General features: G+C 37.7%; 1 protein-coding gene across 1 annotated transcript in view; it reads right to left on the reverse strand.

The window, feature by feature from the left end:
• Nucleotides 1-22,675, reverse strand: part of STAT4 (signal transducer and activator of transcription 4) — a 145,245-nt gene that overhangs the window by 24,036 nt on the left and 98,534 nt on the right. The window contains exons 7-13 of the mRNA XM_036744944.1: nucleotides 22,063-22,214; nucleotides 19,108-19,266; nucleotides 18,198-18,290; nucleotides 11,899-11,958; nucleotides 11,535-11,552; nucleotides 11,355-11,448; nucleotides 8,402-8,446 (exon numbers count right to left, since the gene is read on the reverse strand). Coding sequence (XP_036600839.1) covers nucleotides 8,402-8,446; nucleotides 11,355-11,448; nucleotides 11,535-11,552; nucleotides 11,899-11,958; nucleotides 18,198-18,290; nucleotides 19,108-19,266; nucleotides 22,063-22,214 — 621 coding nt within the window. The remainder of the gene's footprint in view (nucleotides 1-8,401; nucleotides 8,447-11,354; nucleotides 11,449-11,534; nucleotides 11,553-11,898; nucleotides 11,959-18,197; nucleotides 18,291-19,107; nucleotides 19,267-22,062; nucleotides 22,215-22,675) is intronic.

Raw genomic sequence — 22,675 nt, forward strand, 5'->3', positions numbered from 1 at the left:
TTGAAAGTTCCTGAACCCTTGCCTTCTGGACAGAGGAAGAGGGATTTCTTGGGCAGTGTCCTCCTGGAATCCAGTTTTCTAGAAAAAGAAGAGTTCATGGGCAGCATCATTTATATACTACTTACTATGTTCTGGGCACTGTGCTAAGCACTTTATAATGTTTATCTCATTTGATCTTCACAATTACTGGAGAGGTAGGCGCTATTATTAGCCCCATTTTACAGATGAGGCAAATAGAGGTTAAGTAACTTTCTCAGAGTCCCACAGCTAGTAAGTATGTGAAGCTGAATTTGAGCTCAAATCTTCTGACACCAGGCCCAGCACACTATTCTCTGCCCTACCTAGCTGCTCACTGGAGAGGGAGAAAAATTGTGTTGATTGTTTATTGGAAATTGTGAGTCCTCTATGGTCCCCACAAAAGCATTCAGATTGACATGACTGAATACAGGACAACCTTCATTTTATCCCACCGAAGAGCACAATACAAATAAATGATTTACTAAATCCAATAAACAATTAAGACAATTCTCTTCTCCCAGAGACCCATACATTCCTCTAGATTTATAGTGCTAACCTGTGATTGACGTGCCCCTTTATGCATTCTCTACATGCAGGGCTGTCCAAAATGCTGCCAGTCTACAAGCATAGAAATTTACATAGGTGCTTTAGTAAACGAAGCCGAGCTACAGCAGAGCTCTCGCTAAAATGGCAAATCAAAATATATTGTCTATTGTTTCAATAAAAACCTAAGGTTGGACAGCTCTGCTCCACAGGATGGAATTAAGGCTGCTCCATACCTGACAGATACTTGTTATCCTGAGTGCTTATATGGGGTCTGGGAGGTCTTCCTATCAACTTCTGTGGAGACCTAAATTTGAGCTCTTTTCTGAGAATTTCCAGAGGGAGCTGTAGGTAAGAGCAATGTGATCTAGTAATTTTGGGATCATCTCTAAGATAATAATGATAATAATAGCCAGCATTTACGTAGTACTTTTAGGTTTGCACAGCACTATGGTCTAGGCTTCCCTAGTCATTTTTGTAAAGGAACTCCTTTTGACTTCTTTGGAGCTAGATCCCCTTAATAGAAGGTAGAATCCTCTAGGGCTGAGGAAGGGGCTGACGATGAAGTCTTCATCAAAGAAAGAGAAGAGGAACTAATAACACCTCCTTCCTTGGGCTGCACCTGACCATGGTACCTGAATCCTTGACCTTCTGACTATTTGTTCTAGTCTTCTGGGGTCTTTGACTCCCCCTCCCTGGGTGTTCATTGCCTGGCTGACTTCTTGTTTCCCATTCACCCCTATTTCCAATTCCCAGTTCTACTATACCCTGCTCCCTTAATTTTTTACTTTCTCAATTGTTCCTGTAGCTCTTAAAGTTGCAGTAATATAGTGCTAATACCTGTTATGCCATGACAATATTTTAAAATATTGAAACCTTTAGGCTGCTGTTTTTTCAAACACTTTCTATCAACAGGGGGAGCCCAAATAAAAGCTTCAAAATTAGAGATGGGCTGATTCAGAACACCTGGAGGTGATGTGGGAACAAATATCAAAGATAATAAGAGAAAATATAATGAAGGCCATTAATTGCTGAGATTATATCCTAAATATATTATTAAAAGGGGGAATGGAAAGGACCTATCAGTTAAAAAAATTATAGTTGCTTTATTGCTAAAAAGCAAAACAAAGAAACAACCTTTGTATTAATGAGTGGGAATGTTGGAAAAAACTATAGACCTGTAGCATATTAATGTAATGGAACATGATTGTACTGTAAAGAAAGGCAAATAGGAAGAATGCAGCAAGAAGTGGAAAGGCTTATACCATATGATGCAAAGTGAAAAAGGTGACAAATACACTGACAGAATCTAAAGGGGACGCAGAGCAAATGTAATATGCTTATTCTTATTTTTCATACCATGCATTTTAAAAAGAAACTATAAATGGTTTGAATTTCATTTGAAGATGTGCTACATATTTTATTTGATTATTTTTATTTTGGTCAATAAAAAAGCATCTTGAAATAAAGGCCCATTTTTAAACATCAGTATTTTCCCAGGGATGCAGCAAATCATGGAATATCACAGACAAGAATCAATTGAAATATAAGATTGACCCAAGGGCAATGTATGGGTGCAGAGTGGCAGATGCAATGTTGTCCATGGAGAACAGCAAATAGGCCAATTTAGCTGAACCGAAGAGCATACAAGGGAGAATAATGTGTGATAAGCCTAGGGAGGTAAACTAGAACCAGATTGAGGCAGGTTTTAAAATGCCAAACCGGTTTTTATTTTATCTTAGAGACAATAGGGGCAGGTAGGTGGTGCAGTGGATAAAGCACTGGGCCTGGAGTCTGGAAGATTCATCTTTGTGAGTTCAAATCTGGGCTAGTTGTATGACCCTGGGCCAATTACTTAGCCCCATTTTCCTCCATTTCCTCAACTATAAAATGAGCTGGAGAAGGAAATGGCAAATGACTCCAGTATCTCTGCAAAGAAAACCCCAAATGGGGGCAACCATATGGAAGATGAGTTGGAGAGAGAAGAGCCTGGATATAGGACAACCAATAGGGGGACTGTCACAATAGTCTAGGCAAGAGATGATCAGTGGCTATATCTGGGTCATTGTTGTGTAAGTAGAGAGATGGAACTAAAAAAAAAGGGAGGGATAGCTAATACATTTAACTAAGTCAGGATCAAAAAAAGATCTTGAAAGGGTAGAGCTCTGGGCTGAATCTAATAAGATGAAATTCAGTAGAGATAAATGTAAAACCTTAAGCCCAAGTGCAAAAATCAGCTTCATGAACAGAAAAAGAAGGAAATATGTTTGGACAGTATTTGTCTATAAAAGATCTGGAAGTTTTCCTGGACTACAATCTCAATTAGAGTCATCAGTGGCAGCTAAAAAAGTTAATGTGGTTCTGGGCTGTATTAAAAGAGGCAAAGCTTCTAGAAACAAGGAGATAATAGTCCCTCTGCCCTCGTTAAACTTCATCTGGATTACTGGGTTCTGTTCTGGTCATCACAGACACACTGGAGAGTTTCCAGAGGATAACACCCAAGATGGTGAAGGGCCTTGGGTCCATTTAATAGGAAGATCCTCTATGGGGAGCCTGTCAACCACAGAGATAAGAAGAAATTTCAGAACATCCAAGGAAACCTTATGGTTCCCAAAAGGGCAATGCCAGAAGCAATACTGGAGCAGCGTCTGGAAGAGTAGAGGAAGATTTCCACTAGAATTTCCCATCTCCGTCCTGGAGAGAAAAGGAAGAACCATCGGATTGTGCAGCTGGCCACAACCTGAAGAAGCAAACCTGGATCTCGTTCTTCAATACTACGGTGAAGTATGAGGACAAGCAGCAGGTCCAACAGGAAGGAGACTGGCTATCTAGGAGCTCTGGGTCTGTTTCCGTTCCAGTGGAACCTCCATCCCAGGTTACCACTCTAAGTCTGGGCAGAGGTGTCAGACTCAAGGCTCAATAGGTATCCTCCAGGGATCCATTTTCACTTGAGTTGGACACCACTGGTCTAGGGGATTGTGTAGGTCTCTGGGAAAAGGGAATCCTCTGGAGTGTTTATGGGTCTCAGTGAATCCTTTTTTTTTTCATTCTTTTCCTTCTGGTGATACGAAGGTTGTCCTGTATTCAGTAATTTCAGTCTGAAATTTGCATAAGGAGCCCAGGGTCCTTTTATCTTTTATCTTTGAGTCTTTTCCTTTCCTCCTCACCAGCCCTTCTGATTAAGTCCTACTGAGTTTACAGCTGCCATGCCTTTTGTCTTCATACCCTCATACCCACACCCACTGTCTTAGTTCAAACTCTCTTTGATGTCTCTCACAGCCTTCTCTCTTCCCTTCACACAATTGCAAAAACAAAAAAAATCTACCCCCCCCAAAAAACAAACCAAAATTGTTCTGAATGTGTAGGTCTGATCAAGACTTTATGTTTTCAAAAATCTTTACTACCTCATTCCCCTACCAACAACCCCCCAATTCCCCCACCCCACACACACACAGTGCTTCCTAAATAAAATTCAAGCTCTATATCCTGGTATTCAAGACCTCCCACAATCTGGCTTTAACCTTTTCTTATCCCAAATCACTCTTAATGAACACTACACTTCAGCCAGCCTGGGCTACTTGTCAATTGCCAATCTCATTCTGTCCTCTCCAGCCACCATACATTTACACATGCTTTCCACTATACCTAGAACAGACTTTTCCCACATTTCTACCTGTTGAAAAAAGATGAAGATTTCTTTCAAGTCCCAGCCCAGGTCCACTTCCTCCATGAAACCTTCCCAATTACCATGATTAGAATTGATCTCTTCTTCCTTGAATCTCACTCTCACTCCATTTTGACTCTGTGGTACCCTTGTCAATTAATCAATCAATCAGCATCTACTATGGACAAGGCATTGTGCTAGGCACTGGGGATACAAATACAAAAGTGTGACAGTCCCTACCCTCTAAAACTTACATTATTTTTTAGGAGAATATGATCTGTTCACAAATCAGAATATGTATACATGTATGTATATATATGAAATAAATACATTGATTTGGAGAAGAGCACTAATAATGGAGGGGATCAAGAAAACCCTTTCGGAAGATGTATCGCTTGAGCTGAGGTGAGGAGAAGGAGTTTAACTGGCATGGAGGACAGGACAGTACTGCAAAAGTACAGAAGCAGGAGTTAGCATGTTGTCTGCAGGTAACCACACATTAGCATAGTTTGGCTGTGCAGGACAAAATGAACAGTGAGGAGTAATTTAGCCTGCAAAGAGAGGTTGGTGCCAGCCTGTGAAGGACTTTAAATATCAAGTGGAGGAGATTGTTGTATTTTATCTTAGGGGCAATGGGGAGTGATTGAAGCTTCTTGAGCAGGGAAGCGACGTGGCCATCCTTAACCCTCTGAAATGTATTACACCTTATTTGTGTTCAGATCTGATATTGCAATTAGATTATAAGCTCCTTGAGGTCAGGGACTATATAACTTCTAATTTCTGTATCACTAGTCTCTATAATAGCACCTAGAATATAGTAGGTGCTTAATAAATGCTGAGAAGAACTTATGATAGAGGAAAATGTATTCATCTGCAAAAAGTAAGAAATGCGTTCCTGGCATTGGATAAGCAATGTTTTGGGGGGATGGGAATCTTAGAGGAGAGAGTGAGGAGGTACTGGACCAGTTCTGATGGCTTCTATTGTGAGGTTTGGTGTAGGGCTCTGGTTTAATAGTGATTTGTACATTTCCTCCAAAGAATTTAAAACTCTTTCATGGATAGGTTTGACAATAAAGTCATAGCCACCCACAAAACCAGTCTCTACTGTAGAGTGAGTCTGCACTTTGATTTTTAGGTTTTAGAACCAAAAGATGGCTAAGAGATTTTTCTAATTCACTATATTACAGACCTAGAGAATCAAAGTAATAATTAATAAGAATAATTGACATTTATTCAGTGCTTTTATTGTTGTTCAGTCATTTCAGTTATGTCTGACTCTTTGTGACCTCATTTGGGATTTTCTTGGCAAAGATACTGGAGTGGTTTGCCAATTCCTTCTCCAGTTCATTTTATAGATGAGGAATTGAAGCAAACAGGGTTAAGTGACCTGCTCAGGTTCACACAGCTAAGTATCTGAGGCCAGGTTTGAACTCACGAAGAGTCTTCCTGACCTGAGGCCCAGCATTCTCTCCACTGCACCACCTAGTGCAAATCCTGGCTTTACATATGTGATCTCACTTAATTATCACAATACTGCTGAGAGGTAGGTGTCATTATTATCATCTTTTTTACATAGAAGGAATCTGGTGTTCAGAGAAATTAAGTGATTTATGCAAGGTCAAACCTAGGTCTCTTATGCCAAATGTAACATATTTCCCACTAGCCCATGTATTTATCTTATGTATATTACTCTTGCAAAGTAGAGAAAAACTACATCATTAACTGGTTAATGTTTTGACCAAAATCATATATTCAGTTAGTATCAAAACTAAGACTAGAACCTATTTCTTAATTCTCAAATGACTAAATGACACAGTTGACATGAAAAAGACTAGACAAAAGTAGGATGTGCAGTTAATTTCCTAATGGTAAAAATTTTATTAATGCACCATTACCCAAGAAATACCTTTTCTCTTCTCAACCCCAATCCATTTTAACCCTACCTTCCCTATTTTGATTGAGGGCTCCACCATCCTCTTCATAACTTCCTTTCATAAGCTCAGAGTCATCCTGATTCTTCATTCCCCATAACCACATATATGCAAACAGTTGTCAAGTCTACCTTCACAACACCTTGGATCAGTCCTCTTCTTTTCACTTGTGCATATACACCTTAGTTCAGGCCCACATCACCTCTTAAGATAGTTTACTATAATGCTTTCCTATTTGGTCCTATGAGGTCCACTTTCCAACCCATCCTCCATACAGCTGCCAAGTTGATATAATCCTGAAGCGTAGTGACCATATGAGTAACCGAGTCACTCTCCTGCTCAAGAAGTTTCAGAGGGTCCTTATTGTCTCTAGGATAAAATACAAACTCTTCTGTCTGGCATTCAAAGTCTTTCACAGCCTAGTTCCAGTACATCTTTCCAAACTGATTGTATGTTACTCTTACTCACATACTTTATGGTCAAGCCAAAGTGGTCTATTTGCTGTTCCTTGCACACAATATTTGATCTCTTACTTTTGTGCTTTTGTAAAAGCTGTCTCCCATTCCTGGAATGCTGCCCTTCTTCACCTCCACTTCACAAAAATCCCTAGCTTCCTTTAAAGGATAATTCAGGTGCTGCTTACTATATGAAGTCTTTCTTAATTCCCACCCCCCCCAGTTGTTTATGTTTCACTCTCAAAATTATTTGTATTTACTTTGTATTTATTTTATATTTCTTTCTTAACATGTTGTTATTCTCTTTAGAATGCAGGCTTTTTGAGGACAAGAACTCTTTGTATATGTGTGTGTGTGTGTGTATCCCTAGCCCCTACACAATGTCTGACACATAGTAGGGCTTTCTCAACAAATGCTTACTGAATTATGCAATCCTTACATCCGTTATATTATAGCAACAACAATACCATACTTGGTTACATATTTCAGGAATATACACGTGAAATTTCCATGAAGTTCTAGTTTAAAATATCCAGCTCCACCACACTACCCATTCTGGACTACATCAGTTCACAGTGAAGAGCAAAGCACAGAGACAGAAGCTTGCAGGCCCCAGGATGCCTTGGGAAGAACCATGTGCAGGCTTTTCTTTTATAGTCCCATGGGATTATAAACAGCTGACCACGAGGCTCACAACTTGTTGGCATAATCCAACTGGACAAAAATGAAAAGAATGAGCATGAGATGGTCTAAATGCCATAACCTTTCAGCTGTGCTTGCCTCTTGTCAAACAATGACAAATTCCAGTAGATCATACACACGTGCCAATATATGTAACTTTTTATGTTTGCAGAATGCTTTTTAGAGCATTTTCCACATATTATTGTCTATGTTGACTGAGTTCATCTGTTCTTTTTTATGTATAATTTTTATTTATTTTATTTTTAATCTATTGAATAAAACAAGCAATTCTATAACATAGTATAATAAAAAAGATGATTGCACATGAAACTGCAAATCTATTATGAATAATTTGTTATTCCTTTTAAACATATAATAAAGTTATGTAAATTTCTTTCTTTTTCTTCCCTCCCCCCACCCTAGAGATGACCACCATTAGACAGAAATACATACATATGCAAAATTGTTCTACATATATATATATATATATAAATACTTCCATTTATCAGTTTTTTCCCTAGATGCAGATGGCATTTTTCTTCATATGCCCTTTATAGTTAATTTGGGTATTTTTAATAGCCCAAATGACTTATTCACTCAAAATAATTCTTAAAACAATATTGCTGTTGCTATATACAATGTTCTCTTGGTCCTGCTCATTTCCTTCTTCTATTTTGTACATGTCTTTCCATGTTTTTCTAAGATGATTAAGCTCATCATTTCTAATAGCACAGTAATATTCCATCACAATCATGTAGTTCAATTATTCCCCAATTGATGGGCGTCCCTGCAATTTCCAGTTCTTTGCTACCACCAAGAGAGCGGCTATAAACATTTTAGAACATATATGTTCTTTTCCTTTTTCTCTGTCATCTGTTCTTTTGATGAATTCTTCCCTGAAAATCATTAATTTTTTTTAAAGTAAGCAATGCCACACAGTGGGAAGTATGTCTATGAAATTAGTTTCATTATTGCATCACAACTTCTATTTGTGGGAAAATCAGCTTTTATCACTATCAGCCACTGTCACTACGACCATAGGGTCACTTCCTCTCTATTACCCCTCTCACAACTGTCTTTTTATTAGCTCTGTTACAACTCTGCCATACCTCATTGCCTTTGCCTCCAGCGCTGGACTTCATTTCCTTTGGTTGCTTGTAAAGAAAACATAGTGAGTATTTAGACAAAGAAGATGAACACCTGCTAATGACATATGCTACACTGGTTTTTTCTTGCAATCGTTTTTGTCACTACAACATGACCTAAATGTATCTTGCACTTTTACCGCAGGATAAACTTACAAATCTGCCCAGATTCTACAACCTGGTCCAATATCCTGTGTCACCAAATGGTTTGTTTGTGGTTTCCAAAATTGTACTGAGATGACTGAGTGAAATGAAGATATTTTTAAAACTGCATTTTCTAAAACCTAAATTTGGAGAAAGGATATGAGCACAAGACCTTTTAGAACACATTTAGCATCTGCCTAGCACGTAGTAGACACTTATAAATGTTAGTTGACTGATGGACTTTCCTGGTCTGGAAGAAAGTCACATTGCCTGAGTTACCATGTAGTGAATTCCACTCTTCCCCATGCAGATGGATGGTACAGTAGAGCAGAGGTGTCAGACATGCAGTCCATGGGCCTCATGTGGCCCAAAACACTCCTGAGTGTGGCTCAAACCAGATTAAGATGCAATTGGAAAATATTTAACAAAATAAATAAAACTGTAAAAAGTCAGATAAAATCTTATTTTTAAACTAGATCAGAATGCAGCCTGCAGGATCCTCATGTATGGTTTAGTGGCCCCAATTTTTATTTGAGTTTGACACTGGTGCTATAGAGGATTTGCAGGGCTAGGTTTGCCAGTTTTTTACTGCTTCCAAAGTTAACAATGCACATGTATAGGTGTTTCTTGATGTCAAGATTTCTTTTTTGGTCTTGCTTGATGACTGTGAAGAGCAGATCAGAGGAAATTCCAAGAATGATCTATGTTGGAATGAGCTCTATAGGGATAGCAGCACAAGGTAAAAGATGAAGTCTGGGTAGCAACTGTTTCTCTTCCCTACTGGACATTAAGAAGCTGTAACCTCTACTGTCACTAGTCTTGGCAAGGATTACCAATTGGCAGCTTCATATACACCCAGTCAACCATCAAAAGAACAAAACAGGAAGGATTAGCTGAGCCACAGTAGCGGCAGAGCTAAGTCAATATTAGGATGAAGGAGACAACATTTTCCTTACAAAGGAAAAGAACCCTGAATGACTAATTAGGAGATCTGGGTTCTGATCCCAGCTCTGACAATAACTAGTTGTGTGATACCGGACCTGGGGCCACAGAAAAATTAGGTTGTTGGACTAGTTGGTCTCTAAGGACCTGAAATCTCTGAGTTCTATGCATGCATTAATTTTTGTTGGCTCTTGATTCACCCTCCTTTATCACCATGGTCTAAAATCTTTTATCTGTTCTGGGTTCAGAGGAAGAAGTGGTGGCAAGAAAAGGCTTATTAGTGACAGAAAGGCAGCTGCTTTATATACGTGTAGAATATATACATATATTTGCATATATATACATACTATATATATAAATGGATTCATATTTATAGTAGATGGAATAAAATAAAATAGGATGGTAGAGTTGGAAGGGGCCAATCTATACCTGAAACATATATCCTCTTTTATGATATCTGTAATAGGTGGTCATGCAGCTTTTGCTGGGGAGCTCACTAATAATGAGGTCCATTGGATCAGATGGAATAAAACCCTAATTACCTATTTTGTTATTTCCTTTCTTGTGTTTAGGTAGCATCTTGCCCACCCTGTGTGACTTCTTTAATTCTCCTTCCTGTCAGCCCATGTTCTTGTTTCTCCTTATTCTTCTTTTCATTCCCAAATAATGAAAAACTCTTGACAGTTCCTTGAAAGCAAGAATTGAACCTAACTGAAACTCTGTTGAGTCCGGGGTGCTAGTTCAGTGACATGAAACCTATAAATGTTAAATAAATATTTGACACTGATTATGAACATTGTTTAAGCACCCATATTTGCTGGGTGTTCCGCTAAGGACTGAGCTATTTGATTTCAACAGAAACAACTCAACCCAAGCCATCTTCAAAACCCCAAACTGGTATTGGGCAAAGTGCCACGGTACATATTTGTATATCCTAGTACATCAGTTAAGGAGGCAGGGTGACGGGAGGTAAGGGGCAGGGAGGGGGGGTGAGGTGGTGCTAAAGCAGAGTCCCTGGAGTCAGAGGACCTGAGTTCAAATCCAACTTCTGATACCTATTATCTATGTGATGTTGGGCAAATCCCTTCTGGGTCTTGGTTCCTCATCTATAAAATGAGAAGTTGAACTAGATGGACTCATAGAACCTTCTAGCTCTTTGATCTTTCAGGATTGAAACTTCTGCAAGCCAGAGACCACATCACATTATGCTCAGCACACTTAGAATGGGTACATCATGAATATCGTTAATTAGAGTTGTGAGTGATATACCTCTAAGGAAAAGCAGCAAAGTCTTTGGAAAACGATCTAGGAATTAAACAAAGGGGAACAAAGGGCAATAATAGGAAGAAAGCTCTAGCCTAGGGGAAGAGAAGGAAACCGAGCTCTTGATCCATATGTGGGAAAGAGGATTTGGCCAGGAGCCTTCTAGCTTCTATCCCAGATGGGTTTGTGTTTAGCAATCATGCCGGAGAATCTCCATGTTTCTAAAGTTGATTATCTAAAGATGAGTTTTTAAGCCAAATACACTGCTATTGGATAGCACCCATCATCTGTTACAACAATCATAACAAGAATGCTGAATAAATATTATGACTTCTGTGGGACAGATTGGTTCTTTGTGTCATCATCGTCATAATCAGCAGCAGCAGCAATAGTATCTTATTCTCCTCATCACCACCTGCTAAGTGCCTGGCTCTGTGATAGCCATTACAATAGTATTGTTCTCCAGTAAAAGCATGAATAGCCCATATCTCTTTCAACAACCAATGAAGAACAGCATTGTGCATTGTATTTTAGAAAAATATAGTCGAGTACTAGCTGTCAAGCTTACCAAGTGTCGAAATTCCACTGAGAGACTACCATTGGAAGATTCTTCCATGTTCATGGCTTTGACATGTGTTCCACAAAGGATGAACCTACGGTTGCTAGAAAACAGATCTTAACTATTTACATGGTAGCAGATATAATATAATTCAGGAACTAACAAAAATTGTCTAGGGAGATCGCTTACCTTACAGTCGAAACATTCCTGCAAAACCAAATAAGATTCTTTAGAACCATCTGTTTGTAATATGTAGTCAACCCTTCCTAAGATACTTTAAAGAAAAGTAGCTAATATGCCATTTTAATTATTTATACCAAAATATTCCTCAAATCTTTATAAAATCTTCATTACCATATTCACATTTAAAAGTTAAATATTTTCATTTCATTGATGCTTATTTGTTAAGATTAAATCATCAACTTCTAGACTTGTAAAAGTGCATAACTCAGTCTTGGTTCATTTATAAATCATATTCACTAGTGTATTTTTATATTTATATATATATATATATGTCAACATTAATATTTCTTTCTCAAAAATATTCACTTACTTGTCAATAGTTGCTTTAACTTTTATCTGATAGTTCAGTTCAGGCAATTTAATCAGAAGTCTGAAACGAGTTAACAAAAATGACCAAAATTCAGATGATACAGTCTCCTTTTATACCTTAAAAATAGGTATGGTTATAGAAGATATACACAAGTAACAGTGTGATTGATGTCAGAATCACCTGTATTCATAAGTTAGTGTCCAACAAGTGCTTTGAAAAATCAGTGATTCCACATTTAGTTTGTTAACTTAACCCCATTCATTTAGCTAGTCTTAATGCTATATGGCTAACATCTGGAAAAGATCTTTTCCCAATATTGTTTTAGCATAGCCAACTTTGTCAAAATGAACAAAATAATATCGACATTGACCAGTTTGGGAATTCAATTCTATGTGAATTATTCTGGCTTAGATCTTGGGAAATATCTTTGAAGAAGAAATAACTGTTAACAAATGCATTAAATGACAGCTTTGTAGTTTTACTGAGAAAAAACAATCATTTGTTGGCTTACGTCTATATGCCTTGATGACAAGTTATGTTGGCTGGGCTTCTGGTAGGGGCAACATAAGATTGTGCAATCTGAGTGTGCTATTTCTTAGCAACAAGAAAAAACAACTTTAACAAACTTAGAAGAACCAACGTTAAAGAAATAAATAATTGCGTCTCTTCCTAGCTATGTAAATATGATGCTAATTAATGAACATGCTAAAATACTTCCACATTAATCAACATTAACTGAAACTTGACTTTTATCCTTGATATAGGGGGTGACAACTGAAGCCCAGAGAGTGTAAGTGACTTTCCCTAGGTCATAAAACTAGGAAACAATAGAGTGGGGAATTTGAACTTGAGTTATCTCATACTGAGCCTATTGTTTTTCAAGTTCACCCCCATGCTGTCTCTCTATAGGTGTTATAAAATCAAGCTAATGTCTGGAACAAAGAAGAAGATTTAAAAAATTAATGAATTGTTCTCCTGTTTACACTTCTTATCCCCCCAAACTAAACATTTATTTAAGGAAAACCTTATCCTTTAATCAGAGGGCCATGAGTATGAAAATCCTTGCTGAGTTTGGAATCCTGGCAGCGAATTTTAGTTTTCTGAATTTAAACATTCTGTTTGAAAGACAAACAACTTCATGTACTAATGAAGTAAGTAAAGCCATGCAACCAATATAGAACTTCTCCTTTTAAAAACTGCACAGAAGAGATCAGAAGAAGGTCAGTGGGAAACACAGCCAAGTGGGACAGCTTTGAAAATTCCATGTTGAATGTGTTATATACTTGGAGGGAGAAACTTGCTGTACGTGATGCAGATTTGCAGCTGTGTGACCAATGTTCTTTTCCTCTTCTGCTTTGTATGTGGAAATGCTCACATTGTTTGGTGTTTTTTAAGTTCAAAAAAATTTTTTTTAAAAAGAAAAAAGGTAGAACTTCTTAGCTAAATAAAAAAAACCTCCTTTTCATAACTGCAGCGTAAAAATAATACTGTAAGGTAGTCCAGTAGTTCTTTCATCCTATAATGCTCTTTGACTGACTGACTAGAATCATTACGCAGTTTTTCTCCATAGCTGTCATGTCCCTGTAACTTATTTTGCATCTGCAGATTGTGCTATTGATTGCCATTGCTAATCATGTTCTTAAATGAGGCTGAAAACATCTGACGTCCAGTTTACAGGGTGAATCCAATTTTTTTTATCTAGACCTGTGATTTCATCAGTGTAGGGAAGTCCTGGTGTGGAAACTCCCTTTTCTGATGTGCAGACTGGCAATTCATCTGTAACATAGTTGTAGGGAATTGCTTGGAGAAAATGAGGTTAGGTGTTTTGCCCATGGTGACAACACAACTAGCATGCAGTTCAAATGTAAGATTTGAATGCAAGTCTTCCTGACTCCAAGACTGATCTGATATCTACTTTACTGTGTTCTAGAATGTGATTTTTGTTGATATTTATGTTTTATCATTCACTTCAAAAAGTCAGTCTAGAAATATCTCATATTTAAGTTATAAGCACAACCTATCTGACAAAAGCAGAAGACCAAGAAGTGCACATATTTTAGGATAAAAGGCCTCATATTAGGAGAATATTCAATCCCAGGTGATACTTTTTTGCAATCTAAAATTTCCTAATGGAGAAGTGTCTGTGGAGTAGGGCTGGAGATTCCTCACCTATGCATCAACAAGCATTTACTAAGTGTTTACTATGTCCCAGGCACTGTGCTAAGTGCTAAAGATATGGACCAAAATCACATAGTGCTTGTTTTTAAAGGGCTTATGGTCTGTTAGGAAAATGTAGAACAATATATACTTTGTCAGCACAAATTAAATACAGCTATCTCATCCACATTGCAGAGTTAGGGTCACAGTACTTCTGCGATCTGAAAAATCTGCCTAAAATTTTTTGGCCCTCTCTTCGTACCAGAGAAGAAGTCTGAATTTCTTTCTCTTTCTTTATGGGGTGTTTACAGTATGTTATCGTAAAATTTGGGTTAGGTATTTGGTCATAGGCTCTGTGTCATCTGCTTCATGTGTCTTTGACTTGTCTGCAGCTTCCATAAAACTCCCCCCAAATTCCCATTTAATTTCTTATATCAACCCAAGATATATTGAAACCACTATTTGGAAAGTTGTGCCATGGAAGGGATAACTGTACAGGATTATTTGGGGAAGGGAGTATTACCCATTGAAAGGATCAGAAAAAGTCTTGTGTAGGAGATGGTACTTGAATCGAACTTTGAAGGAAACTAGCGATTCTAAGAGGTTGAAACAAGGAGGAAAGGCATTTCAGGCTTAGGGGAAGACCAACAGACAAGATTTGGCAAGTGTAATTAGACTGAAGGTAGGCTGGAGCCAGATGGAGAAGAATGTTCAATGCTAAACAGAGGAATCTCTATTTGATTCTTTGTTTTGCCATTGTAAATCCTGCTCAGAGTTTAAGAGTCAGCTCAAGTCCCATCTTCTTTCTCTACAAAGGCTTCTGAATTACTCCAACCTGAAATAGTCCCTTTCTCTGAATTCCCATAGCATATCCAATCTATACTAGAGTACTCTGGATACATGACGTACTGTATGGATTATTTCATTCGCTTGGGTCCGCTCCACTGATTTGTAGGCTCCCTGGGGATCCAAATTTTATAGTCCTTTTTATATTTCCCACAATGCCCACTACTTAATATTTGGTGCCCAATTCAATTCAACCTTTGTTAAGCATGAGAAAGACACTATCCTGGAAGACAAAAACAAGGCAGTCTCTGTAATCAAGGAGCTAACCTTCTACAAGGGTATCGCAACACGTGCAAAGAAAAGTACAGTTTGTCCCTTCCACATGGGGAGATGGGGTGGGGTTAGGGGTGAGACGCTGCTCCTCCCCACCTTCTACAATTTGGAAAATCTGCATAAAATGTTTTGGCCCTCCTTTTGTACCAGAGAAGAAGTCAGAATTATTACGGTATTAAAAGATAAAATATGTTGATATTGTACAATATTATGCATTATTTTGTGCATTTCTGAGTTTCAAAACTTTTTTGCGTCATCTGCTGGCCTTCACACATTGTCTATGGCTTCTGCAAAACTCCTAAAGAATTCCCACTTAATTTCTTTTACTGACCCTCAATGTATTGAAACCCTGATGAGGAAAGTCATTATATGGAAGACATAACTGTAGATATAAAGTAAGCTTTGACAGCTTAAAACAACACTGAGACTTCTGGGATGCCAAAGTATTTATACAAGGTTTATACAAAGTAATTTCAATATGTAGAAATTATTTACAATTGTGAAGATAAAGAATGGAAAAGCCTCACATAGGCAGAGGAATCTGAAAATGGAGGGAGTAGAACCTCATCTCTGCTTTGGAGAAAGCTAGGAATTTTAAGAGGTCATGAGAAAGGAGTGGATTTCAGACGTACGGGACAGCCTGGACAAGAGCATAGAAAGAGAGGATGAAAGGTCAGTGTAAGGGGAACAACTAATGAGTAAGTTTGACTGGAATGGAGAGTATACACAGGGGAGTAACGTTAAACAAGACTAGGAAGGTAGGTGGGAGCCATATAGTAGTAAAAGGCTTTAGATACTAGGCTGAGGATTGTATATTTTATATTAGAGAATAAAGGGACTCACTGTTTCTTAGTCATCCATGCTAACAGTGAATTATTCTACACCTATTACTAATGCCCAATGACACTTTCATCTTCTAGATTTTTATTTTGCCGATATAAATAAACACCCATTCTAGTAGGACAGATTACAATCTCCCCACTACTTAGGAGACGGTCTTCAAGAATCCGTTTGGCCAAAAAAAAAGTTATTGTCTGCTGTCAACCTGGTGAAAAGCCTTTCTCAATTTAGCCAAATTGGTCGTTAGTTGGATTATTGGCCAATACCCAAAGTCATTGCAGTTTGGTAGGACCTGCTAAGAGCTTGTCCTCTGCTACAATTCCATCTGAAAATAAAGGTTCATGCCCAAGCCACAATGAAGCATTAGAGGGGAATGTCAACTGAAGAATTCTTGAAAAATTATTTAAAATATACTTGACATTAAAATTAATCTAAACATATTTGAATCCTTCTGTGATGGCCCTGGAGCAATGCAAAATCTGGAAATGCCTTCTCAGTTGACAAAAGATCTTGCAGTGCCTTGGGGCCACTATTATGAATGTCAATTCTCATTGTATTGTAAATAAGGAGACAATATAGAATTATGGCTAATAGAATGCTGGAGAATGGAGAGTTTAGAGAAACAGATCCACTTTATCATTACAATTAAGATGCCAGCCTCATAGATAGGAGGATATGGACAAGAGTAACTAGGCAGACTGGAACCATTTGAAGCCCAGCTTTAATATAATTCCTGAAAATGATAATCACAATGCCTGAAAATCGGGAAGAACAGACAAGGTACAATTATAAAGACCAATTTTGTCTCACGGAAATCAGTCTCATTACCTCACACTCACTTCAAGTTTTTATTAAAAGTCTTCCATTCCTAGCAGTACAGCCTTCTGTCATTTCTTGGGGCTGTCAGCAGTCAGGGTAGCACAGATTTCTCATGGGGTGGTTAATGTTGGTAGGTTATGCTGACTCATAATGAGAGCTCTATCTTAAACACGTAGCCCCCAAGGAACAGTCAAGAGCTTCATAGAAACAGTAGTACAGATCCAAAAGAATGATAGTAATTGATTGAGGGACCACATGGTATAGCGGATAGAAAGCTGGTCTTGGACTCAGGAAGACATGGGGTCAAATCTTGCCCCTGATACATACTAACTGTATGACCATTAGGAAGTCGATTAACCTCCCGTTGACCCCAGACAAATCTTTAAGCCTAAGATAAAGGCATTTGCATTATATTTTGCTGTTTAGTAGTATTCAACTCTTCCTGACCCCATTTGGGGTTTTCTTGGTAAAGATACTGGAGTGGTTTGCCATTTTCTTCTCCACACCATTTTATAGATAAAGAGAGTGAGCCAAACACAGCTAAGTGACTTGCCCAGAGTCACTCTGCTAGTAAGTGTCTGAAGCTGAATTTGAACTCAGATCTTCTTGACCCCAGGCTCAGTACTTTATCCACTGTGCCTCCTAGCTGCATTGACAGAGGGAATTTCTACAAAAGGAATTTTCTGCATCAGTGGAATCACAGTCTATATGCTACCTCCCACCAAACTGATTTCTCTAATACTATAGATCCTTCTGTCCCCATGTAGGGACCATGTCCCAGTAGAGATTCTTGTAGGCCTAATAGCTGAATAAGAACATGAAAACATGAAGCAGGAGGTAAAAGTGGTGAATATATTTTTGAACAGAGAACAATGTATAGAGGGAAGAAAAGTAAGTGAGATATTTTTCTCTTTCTCAGTTCTAAACCTATTATAGGGATATAAATGCAGCTGCATACTCTAGGACACATGCTAATTGCAAGCATCCTAACAGTTTGGGTTTTCTAGCTCTGTTATTTACAACATTCAGTTTTTTCACAAACCCATATGAAGCAAAAAATTTCCTTGTCTTTTAAAATTCTATTCACTTGATTTTGCCATTTATTAAATGTACATATACAAAGGCCCTGTTCTAGTCTATAAGGATACAAAGATAAGGTACTTCATTCCATTGGAGGGTGGAGGTGGGATACAATATGTACACAAGTCAGTAAATAACAATTGTATACAATGTAATATAAATTCATTCATCAGGGAGAGAGTATTAATAACTGGGGGTGTAACCTTTAAAAAATTTTTCTACCTACACAAACATATACACATACATGATATGTCAGTCTCCAGATATACAACATATTGACCTACCTTAGTTTCACGGTGAATTGTATGAGGGTTTTAAGTACCAGAGGTCTCTGGGGGTGGGTTGGCATGCATGGCTGTCGTTCGACCACAAATGAGCTAATTAGCAAAAAAAAATACATGCATCATTTGAAAACATGAAGCATATAAGCAAACTGAAAGTCACAGATGAATAGGTTGAATTTTTCTGATGGAGGACATATCCTGAGTCAGTTCCAATCTTGCCATCCTTTTCTGATGAGAAAACCTCATAAGATGGGAATATTCTAAATCATTCTCGTATTTATGAATAGTATTCACCACACGTAGACAGGGTACATAGTCAAAAATAAAAGTGTCAGAAAGTTCCTGACCTCATTTCAAAAAAAACATTTTCTTTCTAAAAAACAAAATGGTAACAATCACAACCATCTTATTTTCTACATGAGGAAACTGAGGCCTAGGGATGGTAACCTGGCCCAAGGGTCATCCAGGTGGTAAATTACAGAGCCTGGATTCAAACCCAGGTCCTCTGACTCTAAATCCAGAACTCTTTCTACAATACTACAATGCATTGACGTATTCCCTCTACTTTCACAATATCTAGTCAAAAAGAAACCATTAGAATCTCCTTTTCTCAAAGGTAAAAATGGAGCCAGTGCTGGATGCTTTGGCTTGTTTGATGTCACACTGAGTGAGTCACCAACAGAAGTTGCAGGGAGTGGCACAGAATAGAAAACAACTTTTCAGATGCAGGTCTACCTAACTGACCTTGCCAAGTCATCGGTATGTTATGCCACTTGACAAATCCCTTGTTTCTTTACCTTTCCAACCCCATTCTTTAAACCTTGACCAATGAACCACAGTCAGAGCATAGTTTCAAATTCACAAGACCTGAAACCTGAATGGCATTTAAGATGGGTGATACTTTACGTACTTTCGGAAAAGGTTGTAGATTAAGAAGTTGATTTGTTCTTGCAAATGAGGCCTTTGCAATGGAATAGGATCGCCTTCATATGACACTTTGGTGGATTGCTCATCTAGCTTTTCCATCTGCCTTCTGACTTGGAAAAGACTTTCTGCTAACAGGGTAAAACTAGTGAAAAACAAAGGAAGAGAGAAATAATCGTTTTTTTAACAACTGATTTATCCCACCTCCCCATGTTTACTTTGCATTAATTCTTATGTAAATATACCTTATCATAATATATGTGTATATATACATACACATACTTATATGTATAAATTAACACGTAGCTAGGTGGTAAAGGGGACAGAGTGCTAGACTTGGAGTTAGAAAGACCTGAGTTAAAATCTTGCCACAGATACTTACTAGATGTATAACCCTGGGCAAATTACTTAACCTCTGTCTGCCTTGGTTTCCTCACCTGTTAAGTGGGCATAATAGCATGTACATCACAGGCTTATTGTGAAGAACAAATGAACAAATATATAAAAAGTGCTTTGCAGACCTTAAAGTGTTCTATAAATTCTAGCAATTATATATGTATTATATATACATACAAACATGTACACACATATGACAGGTGTTCCCTACTTCATGACTTACATCTCTAAGAAAAGGTATATTTGTAGAATTTCAGCAACATCTAAAACCAACTGTAATAGATCAAGTCCCTTTTGTTCTTGTTTAATTATATCACTTGTATGACTTCAGATATACACTTGGAACATGTAATATTGCTTCCATGACCAGGAAAAATCCTGGTGATTTTATTATTCTTTTTACCATATAAGCAATGACCCAAAGAGTATAATATATGTATTAATCTTTTCCTGTGATGTATTGCATGTATGTACTGCTAGTAATAAAATAAAATAAAAACCATCTTATCTTTGTCATTTCTGGCATATTCAGCAAATAGCAGTTGCCATTGAAACTCCTTTAAGAGAAAAATAGAATTTTAAGTGTCCTAAGTATGACTTTCGCTAGAATTCATGAGGCTCAAGGTGAATTTAGAAATGTTTTCTCCTCAAATTGGTTTTGGTTTTAACCTGTATGTATGATCTTGGTGGGGCTAAAAAATAACCAAACAAACCTCAAAGCTGGAAAGTTGGCATGAAGAATAGAAAGGAGGTGAAGTGACTATAGATGGCACCCCAAAGTGACCTCTTATTCCAGAGAAGCTTCCTAGAATACTTTGAATGTAGAAAACCAGGGAGGGGGGCTTGTCAAGCCTGGGAAGCAGGCCTCACACTTGTGACCTTTCTGTCTAAACAATGCTACATTTCCCATAGATCTCTGAGAAGTCACAAATCCAATGCACTTAGCATCAAGCATATATTTTTGACAAGCACAAGCATGTGTTTGGGTCCTCGATGGCTTTTTTTTTGGATATTTACTTTGTTTTGTATCAGCAGAAGCACCCAGAGGTTAGAAAAGCAAAATGATCTCTAGAAGGAAAATCGATACGTTTTAAAATGAACCCAATTCTTTCTCTCTGTCAAGCAGGGCAGGCAGGTCAGAGCTCTTAAAGAATGTTGCCTGAGTTGGCACTCATACTTTCTATCTTATTGGATTGTGCTGTTAGGAAGAAATTTGGAGGTTAGACTAAGCTTTTTATTTCTTCTTTATTATATCTTTTGACAATTTTTTCAATTGGATACTTACATTTTAGACTTCTAGGGGAAAAAAACCAATAGCTGAGACTTTCTAATGCAAAGAGTGACAGGGTATGTGTGTTTGTGCACATGAGTGGATAGTATTTCATAACATATAGCAGCTATTAGTAGGTTTGTGGTTCTTTGTTTACATGCAAAAAAAAGCAACACCTACTGAAAATCTTGGTAAAAATTAAGAGCTCTGCTATCTTAGGCTATATAGTTAAATTTCAATCAATGTCAATAAACATTTATTAAGCACCTACTACATGCCCAGAACTTTGCTAAGTATACAAAAAAGAGGCACAAGACAGTCTCTGCCCTCAAGGAACAAGGGAGATGGCATATAAACTACATAAGCTACATACAAACAAACTATATACAAGACAAATAGGAAATGATTAACAGAAGGAAAGCACTAGAATGCTGAGGGGTTGGGAAAAACTGCCTGTGAAAGATGAGTTTTTAGTTGAGACTTAAAAGGAAGCCAGGGAAGTTGACAGGTAAAATTAAGGGGGGAGAGTGCCCATTAATTTTTGGTAATTATGGAAAACGGGGGGCAATGAAGAGGTACATGGTGGATATGAGTGTGATGCAACATACAAAGTGTCCCAAAAGTCTTAGTACAGAGCTTAGGGTAAGCTTTAAGCAAAGCCTAGAACTGCACTAAGACTTTTGGGACATCCTATAGTACTAGTGAAGAATTGTGCAAAAGAAACAGTGTAATGAATGCCAAAGAGACATATGACCAGTAAAAGAAGGTGGGCAAGTCATGTGACAAGAGTGAAGGCATGGATAGGGATGAGTTGTCCTTGGCATAAATGGAGGATGTACCCACATGAATAAGATCAATAAATCTATTCCTTATGGAAGTCCACAGAGTAAGAAGTTGCTGGTGGAAGAAGGTATGTGTCGGAGAAAAGATTGTTACTGGTGTCAAAGATTATTTTGAAACATTCAGTATTGACATTTCATGTGCCAAATTTAATCAATTCTTGGTGTAATCAACAATGTATGATGCTTTGATTTGTCCAGAAGAGTCATTGCAAACTGGCTTAGATTTACACAGTGTTTGAAGGTTTACAAAGTACTTGGAAAACTCTGGCTCTATGTTTTCAATTATAAAGCTCCTTAGCTACTGACAGACCATCAAAAGGCTGAATGAATTCACAGTTGTGGGCTAAGCCTGCAGCTTTTCATGGGCTGGGCCATTCTGAAGCTTTTGACTTCCTGTGGTTTTCACTGGAAACTAAAGGCAGGGGAGGCTTACCAGTTTTGAAGCTGATCAAGGCCACTATGCAATGGACCGCCAATACAGGCAATTTGCTGACGTCTCTTCCAATCAAGCAGTTCTTCTAGCAGCATGCTCTTCATCAAGGTGTCAATTTCACTTATTATTTGTGTTATTTTGCTGAGGACTTCCTGAAAGAAAGAGCAGTTGGTCAAGAGAAGGAATCAGTCACTGGTCCTCCAACTTGTGAAAACTTGTCTAGTCTTCTTTGGACTAGAGAAATAGATGTCTGGGAAGATTATTGTTAGTCTTCCTAAATACAACATTCTACTGCCTACCAAATTTGTAGTATGCTTACAGTTGTATGTTATCTTGGGGAAAATGTATAATTATGATAATCTCATCATCTAGCAATATTCTATCACCTTGTTAAAAATGATACAAATCTTAAAAAATCACTCAGATACATATAATCCAATCAAATTCAACAATTTTTTAAGTACCCGCTATGTGAAAGGCACTAGAGATTCAGACAAAGCAAAAAATAGTTGCTGCAGTAGTCTCTTGCATTCTATTAGAAATAGAGGAAATATTATTTTTAAAATATTTATGTGTAAATATATTATATTATCAAATTATAGAGAATATATTT

This window comes from Trichosurus vulpecula, chromosome 2 (assembly GCF_011100635.1).
Source record: "Trichosurus vulpecula isolate mTriVul1 chromosome 2, mTriVul1.pri, whole genome shotgun sequence".
Classification (NCBI taxonomy): domain Eukaryota; kingdom Metazoa; phylum Chordata; class Mammalia; order Diprotodontia; family Phalangeridae; genus Trichosurus; species Trichosurus vulpecula.